The sequence below is a fragment of the Apodemus sylvaticus genome, chromosome 6, assembly GCF_947179515.1.
Source record: "Apodemus sylvaticus chromosome 6, mApoSyl1.1, whole genome shotgun sequence".
Classification (NCBI taxonomy): Eukaryota; Metazoa; Chordata; class Mammalia; order Rodentia; family Muridae; genus Apodemus; species Apodemus sylvaticus.
The window spans coordinates 117712011-117732906 of NC_067477.1; the positions used below are offsets into that span (position 1 = coordinate 117712011).

The 20896-nt window shown below is 42.6% G+C and overlaps 1 protein-coding gene across 7 annotated transcripts; it reads right to left on the reverse strand.

Annotated features, from left to right (window-relative positions):
* Positions 1 to 3287: 3287 nt before the first annotated feature.
* On the reverse strand, positions 3288 to 17354 carry Ypel5 (yippee like 5). Of its 7 annotated transcripts, none has more exons than XM_052186311.1 (5): positions 17256 to 17345; positions 15811 to 15920; positions 13994 to 14124; positions 6482 to 6646; positions 3288 to 4212 (listed from the first exon to the last, which is right to left on the reverse strand). In XM_052186311.1, exons 4-5 carry the CDS (start codon positions 6620 to 6622, stop codon positions 3988 to 3990), a joined length of 366 nt encoding a protein of 121 aa, XP_052042271.1. In that variant the 5' UTR covers positions 6623 to 6646; positions 13994 to 14124; positions 15811 to 15920; positions 17256 to 17345; the 3' UTR covers positions 3288 to 3987. The 7 variants fall into 7 exon arrangements, 6 of the variants coding, with proteins under 6 accessions (XP_052042271.1, XP_052042273.1, XP_052042275.1 ...); XM_052186313.1 differs by lacking the exon at positions 17256 to 17345 and adding an exon at positions 16364 to 16462; XM_052186315.1 differs by lacking the exon at positions 17256 to 17345 and adding an exon at positions 16154 to 16216.
* Positions 17355 to 20896: the final 3542 nt, after the last annotated feature.

Genomic DNA, 20896 nt, shown 5'->3' on the forward strand with positions numbered 1-20896 from the left:
CACTTTTTTTCTGAGACAGAAGTCTCACTCTGTAGTCTAGGTTGGTTCAACTCACAGCAACCCTGCTTCCCAAATGCTGGCATTACAGGAATGAGCCCCTGCACCCAATCCTAATTTTTACTCCTCCTCAATTCCTGTAATAGGTTATCTTCAAATCTATACTAAGGGAATATTTCAGCTTAGTCTCACTCCATCCCCAAATCCCTTTTTCCTCCCTAAATCATGTTTTGTATGGCTTCTGCTGGAAAAGTAGGTGTTAAGTGGACAAAGACCAATCTGTGTTTGTGAGCTTTAATAACACAACTTTTGGAATTGTTTCTTTTCTCCATCTTTGAAGACTTACTTTTGTACATGGTATGTCCATGTACATGAATGCCAGGTGGGTGTACCATGGTGTCTTGCTTAGGACAGGGCCACCTTGTTGCTTACCACTGTGGTGCCTTACTGGCTGAGCTGCAAGCTTCCGAGGTTCTCCCAACTGCCTCCCAGATAGCAGCAGGATCACTCCAGCATGCACCGGAGACGCTCACCACCATGCCTGGCTCTTCATGGGTTCTAGGGCCCCAACATCAAGCCTCATGCTGAGACAGTGAGTCATCTCCCTGGCTGCTAAGTTTCTCAACTTAATAGTTTACCCGTTTTACCTCATCAAAAATTACACAGATAGGACAGGAATAGGTAAATTTAGGAAATATTTTCCTTTCAGTCCCAAAGGAGCCCTTCACAACTGTAACATATTTTACCCCAGAATACTATAAAAAAAAATGGTTTAGCAGGTAGACAGGCCTAATGACCCAAGTTCAATTCCTCCAACCCACCTGCTGGAATGATAACCCCTGTGGTCTGTTCTCTGACCTCCACATGTTGTTCACAATATAATTAAAATTTAAAATAATTTTTAAAAACATGTTTAATGAAGCTGGGCAGTGGTGGCACACACCTGTAATCCCAGCACTCTGGGAGGCAGAGGCAGGGGGATTTCTGAGTTCGAGGCCAGCCTGGTCTACAGAGTGAGTTCCAGGATAGCCAAGGCTACACAGGAAAACCCTGTCTCCAAAAAACCAAATCCAAAAAAACATGTTTAATGGCTGTCACCTAAAACTAAGAATCCTAAAATCTTCAAAAAGAGAAAGATTACCAGGGCTGGAGAGATGGCTCAGTGATTTGGAGCACTGACTGCTCTTCTAGAGGTCCTGGGTCCAATTCCCCAAAACCACATGGTGGCTCACAATCATCTGTAATGGTATCTGATGCCCTCTTCTGGTGTGTCTGTAGACAGTGATGTTTACTCACATACACAAATAAAACTTAAAAAAGAAAAAGGTTACCCATGTACTGATATCCAAATTTATTTGAAGAGTTAGCTTTCCTGCCCCAAAACTTATGCATACTGGCTTGGAACTGTCTGTAGCCCAGAAAGCCTCAGACCTGCAGTTTACCCTCCCAGGTGCTGGTATTAAGGTGTGAGCTACTAGAACCTGGTAACTATTATACCTGGTATATTCCTGGTAATAATGAGTCCAACTGATTTTTTTTGGGGGGGTAAATAATCCAATCCAATTTGGATTAAAAATATGTGTGTGGGGGTGGGGTATGGGGCCTGGGAGCATGAGCTCAGGAGCCTTTCAGAGACCACAGGTGTTGGATCTTGACTGGAGCTGGAGTTATAGGTGGTTTTGAGCAGCGTGTGGATTTGGGTGTGGGTGCAGGGAAGTGAGCTCAAGTCTTCTGAAGACTATTCACTCTCTCCAGACTTTAAACATATTATAAATAGGACTTTTGCTTTTGCAGTGTTAATGATCACACTCCGGTCTTCTAGCATGCTAAGCAAACACTATCATTGAGCCACACCTTTTAGCCCAGCAAATGAAGGTTTTTAAAATGAAGGTATCTATCTAGTAGTTTGTTGTTTAACCTGTCAGCAACCCAAGTTAACCAAACAGTGTGACATTATTTGTAATTTAACCAAATTACATTTTCATACATCATGAACCATGGTTTTATCTGGCAAAATGACCTAAATTAATCGTGGCAAATTTAGTTTTCAGGCATAAAGAAGAGTTAACTGTCACTTTACCACTGTAAAGCGCAACAAGCAATAGCTATTCAAAAGCACAGTGTTAGCTGGGTGTGTGGTGGTACAAACCTACAATCTCAGTAGATGGGAGACAGGCAGAGATCTCTGGGTTCAGGCCAGCCTGTTAAAGAGCAAGCAAATTTCAGGTCAGCTGGACTACACAGCGAGACACACATCTCAAAACAAAAATTATGTGTTTAGTCATTAAAAATAACAAAGATAATCACTAAATAGGATCAGTGAAAAATAAGTATCAGTTCTGTACCAATGCAAGACAAAATATACTTTATTTTGACAGCAATGCACATGGTGCTGTAGGTAAGGCATGCGACTAGAAATCCGCACCACAGGCCAGTGCAGAAACCAGTTGAAATAAATATTAAGTCTTGAAGTTTCATTCAAGTTGACGACAGAGTTGTGTTCACTCACTGGAAATGCAGTATTATACTATCCCTGCTCAAGACAACCATGCCATTCACTAAGAGTGCAAAGCTAAGTATAAGAAGCTTTACTGTAATCAGAAATTACTTTTAATGTCAATGACCGAAAGTTTCACTTGTTCAACTCAGGCAAATTTCCTTCAAAGACGACTTGGAAACTGAACATACAAATATCCATCTGTTCACTTGTATAACTAGATGATTTCACTGCCCTGTCTAACCCACCAAAAGCAACTCTCATGTTTGCCTAAAAATAGTCTAGATAAAGAAGCATATTCTAATACTTTGTAATGTCATAAATTTATGGCGGAAGTTGAGTCAAATCCGGCCTCTTTCCAAAAGGGTGTGTTATCATGTCCAGCTCAAATGCAATAGCTGAACTAAGGAAAGATGTGAAATAATGACCCAAGCAGAGACCCAGTCCTCTGATGAAATTGTTAGCGCCACAGACTTGTCAAAACCATTTCACAATGTGGGGGGCTGAAACACTTTGAAGCAACTTTAGAAAAGCTTTTAGAAAAGTTGCTTCATTTCCCTATTTTTTAGAACAGATGCAGATTAGCAGTGTATATAAGAATGCACACTGATTCTGCTCAACTGTTTTCTAAACATAATACTGTTTAACCAGCATGCTTTCACCTACACAAATACCTTATACATAGTCAATATAGCTTATGTCTGAGAAGAATCACTTTAACCACTAAGAAAATCACTTATCAAACTTTTGCTCTCTTATTAGATATTTTTAAAAGTAACACAGGACCAAAGCATCCAACTACCACTTTATTTATATTACTATGCTTAAGTTACATGGGAAAGACAACCAAGCAGTTCTGCCCCATATCAGAAAGTTTCCAATCAACACCAAGTCCATGGTGACAAGGAACTAGGGATGGTGACATCTGTGGGTCAAGACTGACAAGGAAGAATGGGTTCTGGTGCTACAGTTCCTCTCCAACAAGAATATGGCACACTGGCCAGCACAAGCCACGCTAACACTGAGCCTCCAGCGCTGGGCACAGATTCGGATCTCTTCTTGAAGCTAGCAAATTAAGTGAAATAACTGGGTTAAAAAGAAATTTTTAAATGAAGCCCAAATAAATTTAAAAACCATGCTCTTGACATATTCTCCACTCAAAATGTACACAAAACACTCCTTTCACTCTAAGGACCCCAATTTTTTCCCTCACATAGCCCACCATGTAGGTACAAACTCTTCTGCCTCAAGAACACAGGGAAAAAATAAACAGCATATGCATAAAATTCTGTCTACAAACTGCTTTTGGATGGAAAATACAAAATTAAAAAGAAAGAAAGAAAGAAAGAAAAAAAAGGTTCCATCTTAGATTCTCACAACCTCTTGTTCCGTAGTTCATGAATCCGACTCTGATGCTAAGGTGACAGTGTATGTAAGGAGATTTTTGTTTTCAGTGAAGGAGACCTGGGAAAAGATGGATTTATCTTTTGTCTTCAAGAGTTATCAGATGGTACATGCTCTTCAAAGCCTTCACTCTCTCGAACTAGTGCACGTTCCAGGATCACACGGCCTTCCTTATAACGCTGGCTGTCTTCAGTAGCAAACTCATAGATCCATCCCAGTTTGCTATTGCAGTTTTTGCAGCTCACATCTCGAACCATGTGGCGGCCAGTGAGCATGACCCGATCTTGAACTTCACTGTACTGCAAGTTAACTACCTAAAGAACATACAACAATCTCTTGTAAAGTCATGTAAGTTAGCTGATAATTGTAACAGTAAGTACATGTGTGAGCAATTAAGTACTACAGAGCCGAGCATGCCCATGACCCCAGTGTGGGAAGGCCAAGGCAGGTTCTCCTGTATTTGAGGAGAGAGCAGCGCCTTACTACACACTGAGATCTCCTTGTGTGTGTGTATGTATGTATCAAGAGAGCTAGCCGGGCGGTGGTGGCGCATGCCTGTAATCCCAGCACTCTGGGAGGCAGAGACAGGTGGATTTCTGAGTTCGAGGCCAGCCTGGTCTACAGAGTGAGTTCCAGGACAGCCAGGGCTACACAGAGAAACCCTGTCTCGAAAAAACCAAATCCAAAAAACAAAAAAACAAAAACAAAAACAAACAACAAAAAAACCAAGGGAGCTTTTTTAAAGGCTTATTTAATTTTATGTGGATGAATGCTTTGCCTACTGGTATACATTGTGTATTGGGTGGCTATGAAGGACAAAAGGTATTGGGGTCCTGTGAATCTAGAGTTAGAGATGGTTGTGAGCCACCATGGGAATTCTAGAAACCAAACTTGGGCTACTGCAAAAGCAACCAGTGCTCTTAACTGTTGAACCAGCTTTCTAGCCCCCAATCTAACGCAACCTTTATGTAGTACTGGACAAGCTCATGTCTTCCCATGTATACTTCTGATTGTACGAAAGAAAAAGGTCTGAAATTGAAGATATGAGATATAAGCTTGGGTCTAATTTTTAACTCTGCAGTGAGTGTAAATAAGATACTCAAAGAACTTGTTGGAGCACCACTGTTCCATACTATCTTATGTGTTTATGAAAACTTTATATGGGACTGGCTAAGCTACCACGAATCATACGTTAGTTTCCTAGTAAATTCAAAGATAATGAAAACAGGAATTGAATTCTAAAATAACCTGTGGAGAATTTCTAACCATTCTAAATACTCAAGAAATCCTCTATGCTTTATTTTCTTCTAAAAGATCAGTAAATGTGTCCTTGTTATATGGTCTTAATTCAACTATTTAACTTTTGACACTGTAACATGAAAATCAGAGGCTATTAGTGAGTGAGCAAGGCTAAAGATTGCATTAACAGGCAGCTGCTCTGCCCCAGCGGTGACCCCTCTCTGTAAAACGTCAAGGGGATACAGCATTGTCTCTGAGACGCTTCTTTACTCAGAGCAGAGGAATGTCTGCCAGTGAAGTTTATCTGACCTTCTGAAAACAGTCATTTCAAACAACATCTGGCTGGGTGGTGCTGGCCCATGCCTTTAATCCCAGCACTCGGGAGGCAGAGGCAAACAAATCTCGGTGAGTTTGAAGCTAGCCTGGTCTGCATAGAGAGTTCTAAGACAGGCGGGGCTCCACAAAGAACCCTGTTCTCAAGGTGGGGAAAAAGACTAGATTTGTGTCCTAGCCTAGAAGACTTGGAAGTTAAACTGTGCTAAGTTCAGGGTGCACAATCACATCAACATCAAAATGTTTTCATTTCAGGGCCAAGCAGACTACAGATGCGTATCTGCAAATCTGTAAAGTTTCCTTTTGGTAGACCAAAGAAGCCAAATGATAACCAGAAAGCTTACTGGAGCACGAGTTATAGCAAGAGAAGCTAGTTAGATTCATGTTCAACAAATAAGTACAATAGCCGTCTCTGAATAAATCAGTAACATACAAGGGAAAGAAAATGGCCGTCTTAGCCTATTTCCAAATTCCGTGAAGTGACTAAAGTTTTTAAATTGAACAGTTCCCAAAGAAACAGACACCTCTCCTTTTTATGGTTGTGAGCCTAGCCTTTAACAGCTGAGCCATCTCTCTCCAGCCCAACACCTCTCCTTTTTAACTGCTATTTTGAGACAGCCTCACTGTGTAGCTGAAGCTTGCCCAACTGGCCTACAATCCACTGCTTTTCCCAGGCTGGTCTCCTGGTCTCCAGTTCGTGGCCATCTTCCTGCCTCAGTTTTTCCAAGCACTGGGATTAGAGACAGAAGCTGCTAATACACCCTGCTTCTCTTCTTCTAATACATTATAAAAAGGCTTAATAAAAATACATTTTAGGCTTTATAAAAATAAGTAAAATAAAATCATGTTCTATAATGTATACCTGAAATCCCAATCAGAGACAAGGTAATAACCAATCTTCTGTAGGTTTTGACCACAACTCTGATATTTTCTGCTATCTAAATTCTCAGAGAACAGACTCAGGGAATATAGCCACTGAAGACATGCAAGAATCAAGTTTTCTCCACCAACCTTGTTAAAAAGAAATGCTCTACCAGTGGCGCCTGTGAACCGAGTAGAGATGAGTTCTGAGCGATTGGTCAGGATTGTATCACAGTTTGCACAAGAAAACAGACGGGTACCACCGATATGATCAAGAAAGATTCTGCCCATTTTGATAGCTGAAGTTCTAAAAACCTAGAACAAATAGAAAAGTGACACATATTATTTTAAAAACTTGTAGCAGTTATTGGGGGAGGTGTTACAGGTTACTTATATACTGAAATATGTTTTTTCCTAGTACCTGCTGGATGAACTATCCAACTTGAAATGAAGGGATTCATAGTTCACACACTGAACAAATAAATAGGACACCTCAAGTTGTTAGGAGTCATAAATATGCTTAGTCAATACCAAGAATGGTTATCACTTCTCTTTTAGTTAGTAAAATAACATATTTATAAGGAAAATAACATATATATGTAGCACAGATGGGGGACAGAGAGATGGCTCAGTGCTCTTAGAGCACTTACTGCTCATGTACAGGACCTGGGGTTGATTCCCAGCATCCATAAAGACTCAACTGTTACTAGACTGTAACTCTAGTTCCCGGTGATCCTATGCCCTCCAAAGGCACAGGCTTACATTCAGATAAAATACCCACATACAGAAGCTTGGAAAAAAGCTAGCATAGTGCCACTATTAAATCTACATTTTGAGCAGATGATATGTAACTTAAGGAAATACACAGAGGTAAGGAGTACAGGTGGGGTGATCAGATAAGAGCAGATGAACTTGCAATTCAAAACAAGAAAGGGCTGGGAATATAGTTCATTGGAGGAGCACTTGCCTAAGTAACTGGAAGCCCTGAGTTCTATCTAGGCCAGCACCACAAAATAAAAACAGAACAAAACAACAAAACAAACAATAACACCCACATACCAAGGGGGACCTGAACACATGGGCCTATGGTCACTGGGTTTACTGACCACTGTATAGGACAACAGCACTAACTTCACTCAGTAAGTTTGAGTCTAAAATCTATGACGCACTTACTTTAAAAGTCACCAAGTCTGGGAGGTTTCACCTTCCTCACTCAACCCAAACAAGTTAACAGGTCAAAGGTTGCAGCTATTACATAATAGTAGCTGGAATCCAGTTCAACAAACTCAGGGACAAAGTTCTTCCATTACACTCTACTGCTTCTCCCAAAGGAAGGGGCACAGTGTAGACAGACCTAGCTATCTTAGAGGCTAGAGCAACCAGGACAGAAAAACAAGAAATTTTACTGATTACTGTTTGGATAAATTCTAGAAACACTAAAATGCTCACCTAACAAAGTATTGAAACAGGTCTCTGAAACCAGGGTAACTCACACTTGAGTATTTAAAGAGTTACAAGAGGCAACAGATTCAACCCTTAAATCTACTGCAACTTGTTTCTACCAAATTATTTTTAAACCTCTAGATATACTCAAAGAATATATCAACGGTTTCATTTTCAAGGGTTTCTGTATACTATCCGTTCCTGTGTTTCAAATGTTTAATAACATGTTAAAATGGTGACTAGAGCTGATACAGCTGTCCTTTTAAGGAGTTGGAGGAGGGGGATCCAGACGGTTACTTTCATGACTAATTAATAAGGAAACTATTTCTTAGATTTCTGAACTTTTCCAGCCTTTAGGCAACTGCCCTGTCAATACGAAGGGTCATTCTTAAGGGAGGAAGGAACACAGGATGGAAATAAGGTGAATGGATGAAGCCATGTATAACGACACATTTGAAAATGTCACAATGAAATCTATGATAACCAAAAATATTAATTAAAAAGGGGGAACTAAGGCTAGGCTTGGTGGTGCACGCCTTTAATTCCAGTACAGCCAAGGCTACATCAAGTCTTTAAAAAAAAAAAAAAAAAAGCAAAGCCATGATGTGTACATGTAAATTCAACACCAGACTTAAGCTGTGGTCAACTGACTTTCGGGCAATGGTTGCTGCTTACTTTTAGTCCTTAAGCACATTACTTTTCAAGATCCTACATACACATACCCAGAAACTAATTTAGGGCCTACTAAGGTGAATCTATTAGCCCAGAAATATAAGCAGTGAACAAAACTGATAAATTTCATTTGAACTGTATGCAAGCTTTGATTAATTTTAAAAAGTTGAGCTGATACTTAAGATTTGGGAAGCTAGAGTTAGTGATATACCAAGATAATCTTGGTAGTCAAGAGTCAGAGCCCTGCCGTGCGGTGGTGGCGCACGCCTGTAATCCCAGCACTTGGGAGGCAGAGGCAGGCGGATTTCTGAGTTCAAGGCCAGCCTGGTCTACAAAGTGAGTTCCAGGACAGCCAGGACTACACAGAGAAACCCTGTCTCGAAAAAACCAAAAAAAAAAAAAAAAAAAAAAAAGAGTCAGAGCCCCAGGGAAACACAATTTTCAGGCCAGCTTAGTTTTTTTAGTGAGTACCAGACCAATCTGGACTACAGAAAAAGACCCTGACTTGAAACATAAAATGTGGGGGAGCAGGGCTAGGGATGTACTTCAGTGGAAAAGTACTCACACAGTGTGCCTAAGGCCCTAGAGTCGCTCCTTAGCACCACAAATAAATTCTAGGTGACTGGACAGAGGACCCTATGTTCAGCTCCCAGCACCCACAACAGGAAGCTCATAACTTACTGTAGATCCAGTTCCAAGGGCCCTGATACTCTTTTCTGGCCTCCATGGTCACTCATACATATGACTGACCAACACACACATACATTTTACAAAAATAAAAATTTGGAGCAGGAGAGATAAGGCAGTGGTTAAGAGTACTTACTTGGCCGGGCGGTGGTGGCGCACACCTGTAATCCCAGCACTCCGGGAGGCAGAGGCAGGCAGATTTCTGAGTTCGAGGCCAGCCTGGTCTACAGAGTGAGTTCCAGGACAGTCAGGGCTATACAGAGAAACCCTGTCTCTAAAAAAAAAAAAAAAAAAAAAAGAGTACTTACTTATTGATCTTGCAGAGGACTCAAGTTTAGTTCTTAGTACCTATGACACTAGCTCCAGATCTGATATCGATATCTCTTATAGCCTGCAAAGGTACCTGCACACATGGGATATGAGCATGTGTGCACAAATGTGTACACATGCACACACACATGAAAACACTAAAAACCTTAAAAGCCAAGTTTGGGTAGAAGCTGCACTGTGAGTGCGTGTACGAATCCGGTACCAGGGAATGCACAACACATTCTCCCATGGCAACTGAGTACTGTTAGGCAGTTTATTATTTCTCTCTATCCCAATTTATTTTTTCATTCTACACTGGTCCTGTTTAGACCTTGTACCACTATTTCAACTTATGACTCAATTAAATAAAGCATTCAACACACATGAGCAATTCTTATGTTTATAATGTAGTATGTATATACGTATATATATTAATTGTTTAACAAAAAGGATCAATAGGCAAGACTTTACAGTTCAGTCATTTAGCTTCAGGTAGTTAGTTTCTGGGATTTGTTTTATAGGTAATTTTCGCTCTTTCAAACAGACATGATTTAACTCCAATAAAATATCATTTCTAGATCGACCTTCGATGCTACTATGGAAGATGCTATAGCACGAAGTGAATGTTATGCACTCTGCCTAGATCATTCTGTCCTTGGTTCAGTGTTACAGAAATAGCTGTGACCAACCATTTGGTACTGAGGGTAAATAGATTTAATACGCCTTCTTTCCTGCTTCAAATTCACTTCTATTTTTTACTCCATCCAAGTATTTCTACTGGCTTCAATTATATGATTCATTATCAAGACTAAAAATATCTAAGACGACCTATATGTTAACTTGATTCCTGATTGTGACTTCTATTTATAAACACATCTGTAACTATAAAATATAGCTTTCTTTGCCAAAAGTTATATTGTCAACAGAAGTAAGCCAAATATTATTTGCTATCAACTCTACATGGTCATTAGATCCCAACAAGCCTTAGCTTTACAAGGCTAAAAAAATTAAAACAGTACTGAAGTACTAAAGCTGACTCAATTACAATCCCACTGTTACATCCTGAAAATCTGTGTCCCCATTATCTTGTACATTGAAATCTAGTCACCAATGTGTGGAATCTGGGAGTAACTGGGTCACGAAAACAGATGGTCAGTACAGGATGCTAATAACCACCTTAGCATTTCTACCACGAAGACACATGTAAAGGGGGGACATCAACCAACCAGAAACTGGCTTTTACTAATACCATTTCTGCCGATGCTTTTTTTCTCTAAACCATGATAAATCCCTGTGATTATAAACCACCCATACTACATTGTTCAGTCACGGGAGCTTGAAAAAAGTCCTGAGGTGGCATTAACAGTGTGAACGCTACCTTAGACTTAAGTATGTATGGGACACTGCATTTGATACATATCATTTAACTGTGGTAATTCTCAAAGTGTGTGTGTGTGTGTGTGTGTGTGTATGTATAAACCCTACCTTTATATGTTCAAAAATACTGACCACATAGCATTTCACAAGTAGCCAGGAAGTCTCTAAGTCTTATTCCAGTTCTCACTTCCCTCATACATAGGGACCAAACAGCTGCTGGAGCCATGTCTCTCAGGTTGACCACAAATTGTCCTCCTCTTATATTCTCTAGTTCAGTGACAATCTAATCATACATTCCATAAAATTAGAAAACTGCAAATGGAACAACACCACTTAAGTGTGTTCCACACACTTAAGTCAGTTTAGGGAACCTTTCCCCTTTTTGTGTTTTTTTTTTTTTTCCCGAGACAGGGTTTCTCTCTGTAGCCCTGGCTGTCCTGGAACTCACTCTGTAGACTAGGCTGGCCTCGAACGCAGAAATCTGCCTGCCTCTGCTTCCCAGAGTGCTGGGATTACAGGAGTGCACCATCACTGCTGCCCGGCTTCATTTGTCAGCTCTTGATCTTAGAGCATAAGCTATTGGGGTTCTGTTCAGGAACATTTCCCCTGTTCCGATGCCACCACCGCCCAGCTCCCCTTTTCCTTTTAAAAATATATTCAAACACTAATTCCACCTAAGACTATCAAGAGTCACGGTGTTCTAATAAATATAGCACATTCTCAGCTAATGCTACACTTGCACTTATGCTACAAAATACAGACAATGAAATACAACTCAGCCAACATCTTCCAAAAACTCTGAAACTGCTTCAAATTCTATGTAATTCAGCTTGATTTTAACTTACAAAATTCCTCCAGCTTCAGCCTCCCAAGTGATGGAAATATAGGCCTATGTAATCATACATGCCTAGGGATGATTCTTACAAAAACCCAAACACCTTAGGGGCTGAGGCACAAGTATTTGAAATTTAGAATCAACCTGAGAAACCAAGTAAAATTCTGTCTTAAAATTTAAAAATTAAAAGCAAAGGGTCATAATCTGAAAAAATGGCTGTGTGTGGCTCAGTGAAAGAACACGTGCATTAATTATGAGGTTCAAATGTGATTCCCAATAATGGTAGTGGGGGTCGACACTAAAATTTTATTGAGCTAATTGTGTGGCTCAGTAGATTTGCTATCATATGAGAGGCCTGTCCTCCAGCTTTAGTGCATCTCCAGAGTTCCAAAAGAAAACAAAATCCATAATAGCATATTGAGAACTACTTCACCTTAAGTACCCCTATGATTTCCTTACAAACGTATCAAGTTGAACCATGACAAACTGGCTTTGCCCACTACATTCTCACAAATCACTCTGCAGCTGGTCACCTCTCCTGGCCTCTAGCACCATACCTAGCTTTCTATTTTTACACCTAAATTATTTTTTACACCTAAAGCATTTCCCACACATACTAATCATTTTAGTTCATTTAGTAGAATCTCCACTCTTCATCTGTCAACATCTGTCAACATCCTTTGTCAACGCTGAAGCACTTTACTGTATTCCACTGCAAAAGCACATCATTTGATACTCTACTATGCTAAATTCCATTTATGGCTGAAATTAAGGCCAAGCTCATAGTATAATGTATGTTGTATTCATGATGCTCCTCCTACTTCAACATTCAGAGCAAAAACCAATACCATATTATTTTGTAAGTGACATAAACAAAGCTCTTCTGGCAGTATGTCTGCAAAAGGCTGAATTATGGGTTGTTTCACAAGCATCTCTCACTCCAGTTCCAGGAGTCTAATGCGGTCTTCTGGCCTCCATCAGGACCAGACACACAGTGGTTAAAACTACATGTAGGCAAAACATCCACACAGAGAATAAAACCCAAACCAAAAGAACAGGGGTTGGCAAACCAAGACCAGCAGCCGAAATTTAGCTCACCTGATTTAACAGCCCACATGTTAAAAATAAAATTCTTTTAAAAGGTTAAAAAGAAAACATCCTATTTTAGTAGTCTGGACTAAAGTCACACTTGTTCTTACCAGGGAAGTTTATCCTGCTTACAAGACACTAAGGTAGGGAAAAGTTCTTCGCTTTCTTTCTTTCTCAGAAAAACAGAAACCTGGCTTATAATCAGGTGTAAAGATCAACAGGAACAACTGACCAATTACTGGAATGCCATTCCCATTTTCTTCATGCATTTTCTGGCTAAATTCAAAGGTTTTCTAAGTTGGGCAGTGGCTTAGGCTTTTGGTCCCAGCATCCAGAGGACTGAGCAAAGAGTGCGGAAAAGTTTAGAGCAGCCAGTGAGTCCCAGTCAAGAAAAGACCCTCAGCTTTCTGTAGCCAGCTGAGTATACTGCTAAGCAACTATATGAAGATCATTCAAATCAATTATACCCAGCTGTGACTCTGCTCCTCCTCCCTAGGGACCCAGACAGTATGGCCTAGATCTAAAGCCAGGTGCTGTTCATAAATTTCAGTTCTCCCTCCCTTCCTTTCTCCCTCAATACCTTTGTAACCTTGGACAGATTACTCTGTTTCCTATGTAAAATGGAGACAGCAGTATCTCTGGAAGAGAATTAAATGAAGATTCTCTATCCTGAGAACACTGCCCTGTATAATGAATGCTAAATAAAGGTCATAAAAGTAGACTCTACATCCCACTTCATTCCTGTCCCACTACAAATGAGGAAGCAGGGTTCAGGACAGGAAAACAGTAGCAAATAACCAGTTTCACTTCTGGTTAATTACAGCCATGTTAAGTACCCAGGTAATAGAAATTATAAACAGAACAAAAGCTAGAAACCTAAGATTTCAATTCTTAGTGTCTCAATTCTAGGTCTTAAAATAGGTATCTGCCCTCCTATAATTAATAATCCAGTTTGGTCTCAATCCTGGCAAATGGCTTTAGCTTAAGGAGGCACCACTTCCTAGCTCTAAAAATACCAGGGAGAACAATAGGCATCTATTTGCATTTGGATAGGATCTCCTGGTGGAAAATATACACTTTCGAAAGACAAATCCCCAAGTAAGGAATTATACCTTTGGGGTATTTCCACAAACACCCATCACAGAGTTCCCTCAGACACTGGACAGAGCAGAGGGGGTTTTTCATTATAACAGACAGGGGTTGGGGAGTGGGAGGGGGGAGACAAAGACTGTATAAAGAACACAATATACATGATACACATGGTTCTAGCTTGGGAAGGGGTTACAAGAATCTGCCCCTTCCAGCAGTAGCATGTTTTGATTCTGCTATAATGGATTCACGTGGAAACATGGCTGTATATTTGGTTTTCAGTCTCTTCTCTCTAGAACAAAGGAAAGAACAAAACCCATAAAACTTTGAATAGCTAAGATAATTTATCAGAGCAATAAACATATAATGCTATTGCAGTTTCACAGCAATTTGTAGCAAAATTCTAACAAAAGTTACTTGGGAAAACAACAGTTCCTTCTATAAAAACTTTCTTTCCCTTTCTGTGATACTGGAAATTGAACCAAGTACCTTGTGCATGCCACATACCACTATGCTACGTGCCCAGGCCATTTTTCTTAGTTCTGTACAGAATGTTAGCAAGAGGCAAGTTTCAATGACACAAGAAAGCCGTGTTATTGATCCTCTTACAGTATCAGTTCACTCTGCTGGGTCAAATGATGTCCTGCTTGGGGGGCTGAATCTTCACTTGACAGTAATTTAAGTTGTGTGCCTCGTCTTCAACGATAATTCCTTGTTTTATGTTTTGTTAAACAATTTCCATGCTGACTGGATTTCTAGAATACTGCTTAGTCATCATTAGAAAATAAGACTAGTCACATAACTCAGCAGTTAGTCGTGAGTCAGCAAATAATCAGAGTTGGTCATCTAACCAAAAACTTTTTTGGCAAGACAAGCACGATCCCTTTGTGATACACCACCAAAAGCTTCTTCCAGACCGAAGTACTAAATAGAAAATTCATATCTAGTTAACAGTTCCAAAATGATGAACTTGTTACCACTCGGTAGTACCAGGAAAACAGCTTTAAGTTACATAACTATCAAGGCACTACAAAACAAAAGACTGTCTAGAAACAAATACACTCAGGGCTATCTTCTCATCTCATGAATATACGTTCGTTTCATGTCTTGGGCATTTTTCAGTTAAGTATCAAGTTTAATTTTTCATAGTGATTGGTTCCTTATTTCCAAAACATTTTTATTAGACCTATTTAATTATGTGGGCCACATGGAAGTCAGGACAGCTTTGTGAAATAAGTTCTCTTATGATCATGTGAGTCCCTGGGTTACAGCTGAGGTTGTATTTCTATCAAGCATTTTCACCTGCAGGGCATTCTTGCCATCCTTTTACTTTTTATTCCTTCTAGATCTCTTTAGTGGGCAAAGAAAGCAAATTAGTCTAGGAAAGAGTTTCAATATTCCAATGAGATGCTCTTGTAGAAGAAGCCAAACATATTTTGCCAAGCATGTTTGGAAAAGTTACTTTTAAATTCGAGTTGGTTTCCCTGTATAAACTGAACATATTTCATTGTGTAACTTTCCTCGAGATAAGATGATTGCCACACATAAACTATGGGAAAAATCTGTACTGAACACTGGGCCAGATGAGGGAAGAAGACAGACATTATTTAGCACACTTGTAATTCAGGCACCAAAGACAACAAGGCAGGGCTGCCAAGAGGGCAGCCTGGCTGGGTGTGTAAGACTCTACAGAAAAACAACTGCATTAGTTCTTTCCAAAGAGTACAAAATACTACCTTGTGCTTTAGCGCGCTCTTGAGAAAGAAACACAAACACACACACACCCCAAATTGTACATGTTCCATCTTCTTGCTACAGTAAATGCTCCAGGGATGTTTTTCCTAAGCCCTTCTGGCCAACAGCAACCCATAGGCTTTTCATTTTCTAGGCCCAACTTCTGTTCTCTTCAAAATACTTCCTCTTTCCTCCTCCTGGTGTCTCCCTGCCCCATGTCTGAAACACTCATTTCATAACTTACCAATATTTAGTGCTGTACTGTTTTTCGATTTCATTGGTCTGTAACCTTTCACTAAATTGGGAGTCCAGAGAGAATTCACCTTTTCTGGAATCTCCTTCTTACCTAATAAACTATAAGTAAATATGCGATTAATTCTCAGTAAAAAGAACCCATCAAGGCACTTCACATCTGGCACAAATATGCACCCAAGAAACACCGATTTCGACTTTTTCTATGCTGTGATGCAGTTGCAATCCCGCCTACGTGGCTATGCAAAACGATCTGATAAGTTTCCTATCATGTCTGTTAACCTGAACTAGCCAAGTTCACTTATTTTCCAAAAGCAAGGTAAGCCTGAAGTTACTTTCAGGTTTTCCATCTGTCGAAGGCCACCTGAAATAAAAATCCTCAGATTTCCAACAGGGCTCTGCAAACAGAAAAAAAAAGTTTAAAAATAAATGAGCTGTACACCTTCCCTGTCACTCCGAAGGAAGACCGGTCGGTGTCCGGATTAAACAGACCTTTGTACTACTGCGGCTTCCCACTCCCCGCTGGCAATACCCGGACTTCCTACCTGCCTATCCAGCAGCGTGGAATAAAGGGGTGTGCAGAAGTGTGCTTATCCCTGCCAGCAGGGAAGAGCCTCCGGGTCGGCTTCCCAAGCAGCGGCGGGGGTCTGCGCTAGTCCGACCGCCCGCAGCCGGCCCAGCTGATCGCGCCCACGTGACGCCCGCCAGCCAATCGCCCGGCGCAAGGCGGAGAGCGCGGCGGCGGCGGGGCCTCCTCGGCACAACAAACACAGGCGGAACAGCTGGGCAGGCACGGACTACCCGGCGTTCAGCACCCGCGGGCTGCCGAGCGGAGTCCCCACGCCCAGGGTCCGGAGGGCAGCGTGGTAGGGGCTGGCACCGAGGCAGGCACGGCCCACAGCCCAGACACCTGGGCACGAGTCGGGCCTCCGCAGCGGGCGGGGTGCGAGCGCGGCCCTGGAGCGCGGGCCCGCGGGCCGACCCGGATCGGAGCCCGGGCGCGCCCCCGACGCTGCGGCGGGGACGGCTGCCGTGGGGGCGGGGCGGCCTAGGAAGTGGGGGTGTCACTGGGAGAGCTGTCTGCGGACCAGCGGCCGAGGCGACTGCCACCGAGGGAGGCGGGGAGGCGGGCGGGGGCCGCGGGTCGACAAGGGGTCGCGGCTGTTGCGGGCTCGCGGAGTGCTCGGCTGCGCGGCGGGGGCGGGCCGACGGCGGCGCCGCGCCACAGCCTCACAAAGAGGGACCGCCCGGCCCGCGGCCCTACGGTCCTAAGGGGCCCTGGTTGCCGTCTCGGGACCCTGGACGAGGGGAGAAGGGGAAGAGGCACTTCCTGCCTGGGCCCCCGCCCCGGGCCGCTCCCCGAGGGCTTCGAAGCCGCCGGCCTAAGGGCTTCGAGCCCCAGCCGACTCCGATCCCAGCGCCCGCCGCTGTACTCACCTGCGCGCTGGGGATCGGCGCTGCCAGCAGCTCTTCGCTCCTCTGCTGGGTCGAAGCCCCCTCGGCCTCCTAGTCTTCAGGTTTAGTCAGGCCTTGGCCCCGCCTCTCCTCGGTCGGGCCGCGGCGTCAATCACCCAGCATGGCCCCGCCCTCCCTTCAGGCGGCTCTCCCGGTTGGCTCGTAGCACCCTTCATTTCTAGGCTCCGCCCCTCTCCCTGGCACTCTGCCCCTTCCGCCGGGCCCCGCCCCTTCGCTGGCTCCCCCTCCCCCCCTACTCTGCCCGCTTACACTCCGCCGCCCACCCCGCCCCGAAGCCGCAGAGGTTGGGCGGACTCATCGCTGCTCGCCCCGCCCCTAACTCGACACCTTGCATCCTTACAACCAATCAAGGAGGCTAACTCTGCCTCCTCGGCCGAGGCGGCCAATGTAATGAGAGTGAGGACCCACCCCCCCCACTCCCAGCTGAGCGCACACAACACAGCATCCACGTGAATCAGTTTCTTAAAGGAGACACCTCAGCCGTCGTCAGTGGGGCCGCTGGGACTCCTTAGGGCCCGACATCAGCGTCGCCAGGTGGCGGCTGACGCCTTAGCTTCCTGATATCCAAGGAAGCAAAGAAGACGCGAAAACAACAGGTTGTTTTCTGGGTACTTAGATTAGAGTGCACCCTAGGACGAAATGCCCCTTTGATTACTCCTCCAGGCTACTTTTTCTTGCCTTACACGGAATTGTCTTTAGCAAGTCCCGAACTCTTCGAGTCTGGGTATATAGGAATTCATGGAAAACGAGGGGTTTTTTTCAGCGTGCTTGATTCTATTTACAGCTTTTCAAGTTTTCTCTTGACCGTGGAAGACAATTCTCAAAAACACAGGTCTTTTATGTGGACATTATCTGTCTTGTTGGAACAGACAGCTGTTCCCTTAGCTCTCCCTCACCATGTTTAAGATAAGTTGGAAGATTTTTGCCATTCCATTGGCTTTTCCAGGTAAGTACATCTCTGTCTGCTGTCCATAAAGATAACAGGAATACCTCAAAAATATTTCATGTATAAAAATAACATATAAAATACATATATAAATGTATGCACACATATACTAGCACTTGAAATTTGTTTATAACATGGAATATGTGTTCTGAGAAAACCCTGGTACTTAACTTTAAATCCTTCAATATTTTTCTTTAACTTATTTAAAAAAAAAAAAAAGCTTCTCTGGCCTGGTTTGTGGCAAAGGCCAGGGGACCTCTGAATTCCAAGCTAGCCTGGTCTAGAGTGAGTTTCAGGACAGCCAAAGCTACAAAGTGTCTTGGGGAAAAACAAAACAAAAAGCTACTCTGACCATCAAAGATAAACGACTATTTTTAGATAAAAGAGAATTTTGCAAGAGAAAAACAGCACTTTTAGGTGTATTGGGGGAGTCTCATAACACCTTTATTTTTATTTTGCTTTCATGCAAGACTGTTACATTTAGAGCTGAGAACACTGGTATATGCCTGTTGTCACAGTACTCTGGAAAGCCGAGGCAAGTGACACTGTCTTAAATCAAGGTACACATTTATTACAGGACAGTACAGTGCCTCATTTCCCCCCAGGATTTGGTACAAAGGCCAGGGTCTGACACTTGTCAGGCAAGTATTCTGCCACTCAGTTCATCACCCTCCCCCTTTCCGAAATACTAGATGGAGACACATTTCAGCTACAACGTCCACGTTGGTTTCCAATTTTCCTTAGTACTGCCGCAGCTCCCAAATAGCTGGGTCACAGATTTGTGCCACCAACCCTGGCAGGCTGCCTCATTTCCTAAGACTTCTGTTCTCTGCTGACAATTTCAAATGGAGGTGGGTGGGGACACAGTGTACTTCAACTTGCTCTGTTTTTTTTTTAACTTAGCAGCCATGATTGGCCATTTTTAATATATATACATATGTATATGTATATATATACACATACATATATATATGTATATATATATATACACATACACACACACATATATATATATATATGTATGTGTATATATATATATGTCTCCATATGTTGCTGGAGTGCTGGAGGAGGCCAGGAAAGTCTTCAGATCTTCTGGATCTGGAGTTAACAGGCAGTTTTAAGCCACTCAACATTGGTGTTAGTAATTGTATTAGTCAGGGTTCTCTAGAGTCACAGAATATATGGGTAGTTTCTAGTAAGGGAATTTGTTGATGACTTACAGTCTGTAGGCCAACTCCCAGCAATGGTCAGCAGCAGCTGTGGATGGAAGTCCAAGGATCTAGCAGTTGCTCAGTCCCAAGAGGCAAGCAGGTAAGGAAGAGTCAGTCTTCCTTCTTCCAAGGTCCTTACATAGGTCTCCAGCAGAGGGTGTGACCCAGATTAAAGGCATGTGAGCCTTTAATCCCAGATGACCTTGAATTTGGAGATCTCCCTGTCCTTTTTTGAGACAGGGTTTCTCTGTGTAGCTCTGGCTGTCCTGGAACTCACTCTGTAGACCAGGCTGGCCTCGAACTCAGAAATCTGCCTGCCTCTGCCTCTGCCTCCCAAGTGCTGGGATTACAGGCGTGTGCCACCTGGGCCAGCTCCTCCTTGTCTTAATCTTCTGGAATGCTTCAAGATCTCCATGCCAAGATCCAGGTCAGAAACTTATATCTCTGAGCCTCCAGATTAGGATCCTAGGTGAACCAATTCTTGATTTTAGTTCATTCCAGATATAGTCAAGTTGACAACCAGGAATAGCTACTACAGTAATCTTAGATCTCCTGTCCTCTGTGAGAGCATCAAGTATTCTTAACCATTGAGCCATCTCTCTATCCCTGATCATTCTTTAGTGTCAAATGTACTTTTATCCACAAATTATAGGCCCATGCACTTCAGTCAGTTGCAGATGGTAATCTCTATTGTTTTCCAATGCCAGAGAGACATTGGATGGATATAGAAAACTCTCTAGATCTTAAAACTCAGCCTGTCCTAAATGGAGCCTGTGTCTTCTTTCAACAGCAGAGACATTTCCTTAGGCCTTGTCTGTAACTACCCTCTCTGTTTGGGGGTAGAGGTATGGGGGGGAGTGGGAGGGGAGTGGGATTGGGGTGCGTGATGTGGAATTCATACACACACACCCCAAAATAAAAGCAATAAAAAGGTTTTTAAAAGTAGGGTTAGTAATGCTACAGTTGTACATCACCAAGCTAAACAAAATTGGTTTTTTGACCTTCAGAAAGTGGAGTTAGCTAGTTGGTAATGGTACATCATGGTGTTAATCCCAGCACTCTGAAGGCAGAGGCTGGCAGATCTGAGTTCAAGACCAACCTGGTTTACAGAGCAAGTTCCAATACAGACAGGGCTACACAGAGAAACCATGTCTAAAAGAAAGGAAAGAAGAAAGGGAGGGAGGGAGGGAGGGAGGGAGGGAAAGGCAAGAAAAAGAAAGGAATGAAGGAAGGAAGGGAAAGAAAAGAAAAGAAAGCAGAATTGCTGCCAGCCGTGGTAGCCCCGTGCACCTAAGGTTGAAGCTGAGTGGGTTCTGGGCTAGTCTGAGACCCAGTCTCCAAGCAAATAAACCTGAGTCAGAGAGGCCAATTTCTGTTGAAATAATGATGAACTTCCCTTTATTTTATTCAAACACACAAAGGTAACCTGATATTAGGAAATGACT

Coding starts and splice junctions, on each gene's coding strand:
- Ypel5 (XM_052186309.1), bottom strand. CDS start 6,622: ATGGGCAGAATCTTTCTTGATCATATCGGTGGTACCCGTCTGTTTTCT. Junction 4,213..6,481: donor GAGCATTTCTTTTTAACAAG/GTTGGTGGAGAA, acceptor TATGTTCTTTAG/GTAGTTAACTTGCAGTACAG.